This window comes from Physeter macrocephalus, unplaced genomic scaffold, assembly GCF_002837175.3.
Source record: "Physeter macrocephalus isolate SW-GA unplaced genomic scaffold, ASM283717v5 random_6086, whole genome shotgun sequence".
NCBI lineage: Eukaryota > Metazoa > Chordata > Mammalia > Artiodactyla > Physeteridae > Physeter > Physeter macrocephalus.
In genome coordinates, this window is record NW_021151370.1 from 1 (window position 1) to 3,557 (window position 3,557).

The 3,557-nt window shown below is 55.9% G+C and overlaps 1 protein-coding gene across 3 annotated transcripts; it reads right to left on the reverse strand.

Annotated features, from left to right (window-relative positions):
• Positions 1 to 522: 522 nt before the first annotated feature.
• LOC102973677 (cathepsin G) lies at positions 523 to 3,203 on the reverse strand. Of its 3 annotated transcripts, none has more exons than XM_024118142.3 (5): positions 3,105 to 3,203; positions 2,222 to 2,366; positions 1,637 to 1,772; positions 1,234 to 1,488; positions 523 to 793 (listed from the first exon to the last, which is right to left on the reverse strand). In XM_024118142.3, exons 1-5 carry the CDS (start codon positions 3,157 to 3,159, stop codon positions 632 to 634), a joined length of 753 nt encoding a protein of 250 aa, XP_023973910.1. In that variant the 5' UTR covers positions 3,160 to 3,203; the 3' UTR covers positions 523 to 631. The 3 variants fall into 3 exon arrangements, with proteins under 3 accessions (XP_023973910.1, XP_028343455.1, XP_028343456.1); XM_028487654.2 differs by having other exon boundaries at positions 2,222 to 2,543; positions 3,105 to 3,190; XM_028487655.2 differs by having other exon boundaries at positions 2,222 to 2,555; positions 3,105 to 3,164.
• Between the last annotated feature and the right edge of the window lie 354 nt (positions 3,204 to 3,557).

The following is a 3,557-nucleotide window of genomic DNA, read 5'->3' on the forward strand; positions in this document are numbered from 1 at the left end:
ATTTTTTTACATTTAGGGTTTTGATCCATCTGAGTGTTATTTTGGATTATGATGAGAAGTGTGGACCCAACTTTATCTTTTTTCCCCAATGATTCTCTATTTTGTTTCAATGTCGTCTATTAAAAGTTCATTGTTTCTCAGTGATTTGAGAATTGTTTACCATATGTTAAATTGGGCCTTGTATGGAATTTCAATTCTCCCTTTGGTCTGCCTGTCCTACCCACACCAAGGGCACACAGTTTTGGGGTACACTTTAATACCTAAAGGAGAGTCTGTGGTAGGGTGGAGAATAAGGAGCCTTACTCTGGGGAAAGATAGGTCCTTCCATCACTCCCCAGAGCGGGTGGAGGGGAGATGGAGGAATGGATGGCCTGGAGGAGAGAAGCAGCTCACCCTGACTCCCAGGATGGTGGGTGGGGACGGGGATTCACTTGTCCTGGGGAAGAGACCCCACTTCCCTGGAGGAGCTCACACTCAGTCCTGGCACACATTTGCTGTGTACTGAATCATGTTTAATGAACAAATGAGAAATCGGTTATTTCCACTCTAGATATGGATGTTTATTAAGGCTCTGGGAACCGCCCTGGATCTGGGCTCTGCCCCAGAGAAGGGGAGTCAGTGACAGGGGGTGTCACTCCAGCCCCCACTCTTGGCAGCGTCTCATCGTTCTCCGTATCCAGGGCAGGAAGCTGGAAATCCTGGTGAAGACTGCTGGAGGAGTCCCAGTGCTGTTTCCGTAGGAGACGATGCCCTGGGCCACGTTGTTACACACAAGGGGGCCACCGGAGTCCCCCTGTGGGCAACCAGAGGAAGGGACACTGAGCCGGGCCTCCATTCTCCAGGCCTCCCCGCTCCTGCGGCCCTAAGGCCCGCCCTCAGAGAAGACAGGTGTGGGTGGGTTCCTTCCACTGCTGGCTGTGTGTGAGACGGGAGGGCAAGCAGAAGTCGAGCTTCTGGATTTCTCCATCACTGGTCTTTAGCCCTGGCTATGGTTATTCTCCAGAACAACCCAGGTCAAGGTACCTTCACCGGCCCCAGGAAAACGCTGCACATGTACGTCCTGTGTCTGGTGCACCTGCTATTCCCCCAGAGACCAGATTGATGGGGAAAAGTCCCCCACCTCACTCTGGTCTGGCCCCAGACTGAGGCCATGGGGATGTAGTCTGTCCCCACTGCCCAGTCTGCCCACGTCCCTTTGTCTCGGACAGTGTCGGCAGATGCCCGTGGTCTTACCAGGAAGGCGGATTTCCTCTCTCTAGGGTCGCCCACACAAATCTGTGTTCGGCCGGTGTAGAACGTGAAGCGTCTACTGCACTCCTCACCCCTCTGCACCCTGATCCATACATCCTGGAGCGTGTCTGTTCTCCTGTACAGGCCGACAAGGCCCCAGCCGGCCACGGTGCACAGGGTCCCAGGACTCAGCCTGCTCTGGGTCTGAGGCAGAGCCACCGGCCTCACAGCTCGATTACGTCTGGCCCTGCTCCTCAGCTGGCAGGAAGCATGCAGGCGCTCAGGGACTGTCTCTGCCGTGCTCACCCCACGCCCACCACCACCCTGGGAGTCTGCTCGGCTTCCCCCTCCCTGGTCCCCCAAGCTGGGAGGGAGCCGCCCGGGTGAAGAACCAGAGGGTCGGTACCTGCAGTAACATGATGTCATTCCAGTAGTTGTGCGGATTGTACCTGGGGTGGGGGATGGCTCTGAGCACCGGTATGCGCTGCTGAGTCCTTTCCAACCTCCTGACGTTGTGGGCCCCCAGGATGACATTTATTTGGCTGCAAAGGAAAGGGAGCCTAGAGGTAGGTCTGAGCTGCAGGAACTGCAGTCCCCGATGCAGGTCACGTGACAACCCAGGGTGGCGAGACCTCAGCCAAGGGAACGTGGGGACAGGAGGGCTCTGGGACTGGGCTCTATGTCGTTGGTCTCCACAGCCTTGAGCTGGGGGTGGTGGGAAACCCAGCGACCTTATATCTGGCCTCCCCTACAATAAAAAAGGAGCTTGAATTCATATTTTGAGCCCCAATGCGTGCCTTCCATCTCCCCATCTTGCTTCTTTTGATCAGGTCCTCCTCTCTCCCCGTTTACACTGGCCTGCTCCCTGCTCCCCAAGCCCTACCTGCTCTTTTTTCACCCCTTTATTGCCTGAACCCTGCTTTCAATGGCTCCTCTCATGAAATCTTCTGGACCAGCTTTGCTGGTGCCCAGAAGCCCCTTAGCGCCTCACCTTCCCAAGCAGTGAGCTGCTGTCACCACAAAGTCTTCTCGCACCAGGAACCCCCCACAAGTTTTCAGACCTGGAGTTCGGATCTGAACATATGCCATGTAAGGGTGGGAATGGGGCCTGGCCTCTTGGCCTCCGATGATCTGCCCTGGAAGGAAGCATTAGGCACTTATCTCTGCACTGACAGGTGTGTGGGCTTCGGCTTGGTGGCTCCAGAAAGGTTAGAAGATGGCGAGGCAGGAGAGGTGCTGCAGGGGCCGGAGAAGCTGGTGGTTCATGAGAACTGGGTCTGCAGGGCACCAGCCTTGCGGGAGCCTCCAGGATTCTGCAGGAAACGCTGCTGGCTCCCCATCCCAGCCTCAGCTCCCTCCCACCTCCCCACAAGGCAAGGCCAGCGGCAGCCTCCCATAATGAGGAAGGTTCCTCTGCGGTGGGGATGGCAAATCCGGAGCCCTCTGAGCAGCCTCTCCCTGAAGTCCCGTGGTACTTTCTTCCTCAGGGAGCCTCCCAGATCCCTGTGAGTCCAGCTCATGGCCAGCTCATGAATTTAAGGCTCCAAGGATGAGCTGGTGGGCCTGCTATTGCTGTATCTTTACCTCCTAGGCTCTGCCACAGGAGCTGCAGAATGAGTTCAGAGAGCACGTTTATATCGCAAGTAGTACGTGCCAGGACGACTCCAAGAACTTTATGTACACTAAGTCATTTAACTCTCATGTCAACTCTCTGAGGTAGGCCTGATATAATTCCTGTTTTATAGATGATGAAGCTGAGGAACTCTGAACTCATACAAGCTGTGCAATGAGACAGGGTTAGGAAGCGCCTGAGTGGTCTGGCTCCAGAGTCTATGGGACAGGGTCGGCCTCTGAGGATGGGGACGGTCACTCACCTGCCCTAGCCCTGGGGGGCAGGAGAAGGACCACCAGGAGCAGGAGTGGCCGCATCTTCCTGGGAAGTCTGCCCAGTCAGTTGCTGCTGGTGCTTCCTCCTGCCAGACTTTGAGCCCCTGAAAGAGGAAGGAAGGGTGAGGGTGGGGGCTTGAGAATTCACATTCCCATTCTCCTGCTGCTGTGATAGGTTTCATCACCCAAGGCTGCCCAAGAGGCTTGCCCACTAACTGCCAGTGATCTGGGGGAAGACAGTAACCCAAGCCTTCAGCGCAATATCCCGCACAGCTGCTGAGTCAGTGCTGGCCGCGGAAATGGGAAGCCAGGGCAACAGGGATGGGGACTGGGTCACTGTGTCCCAGAACCTCAAACCCACCTAATTCAATAATCCCTACAAGCATCAGAGCTGGGAGCTGTCTGTTGCCTCCTTCCTCTCCCTCAGGGACTGGAGCCTG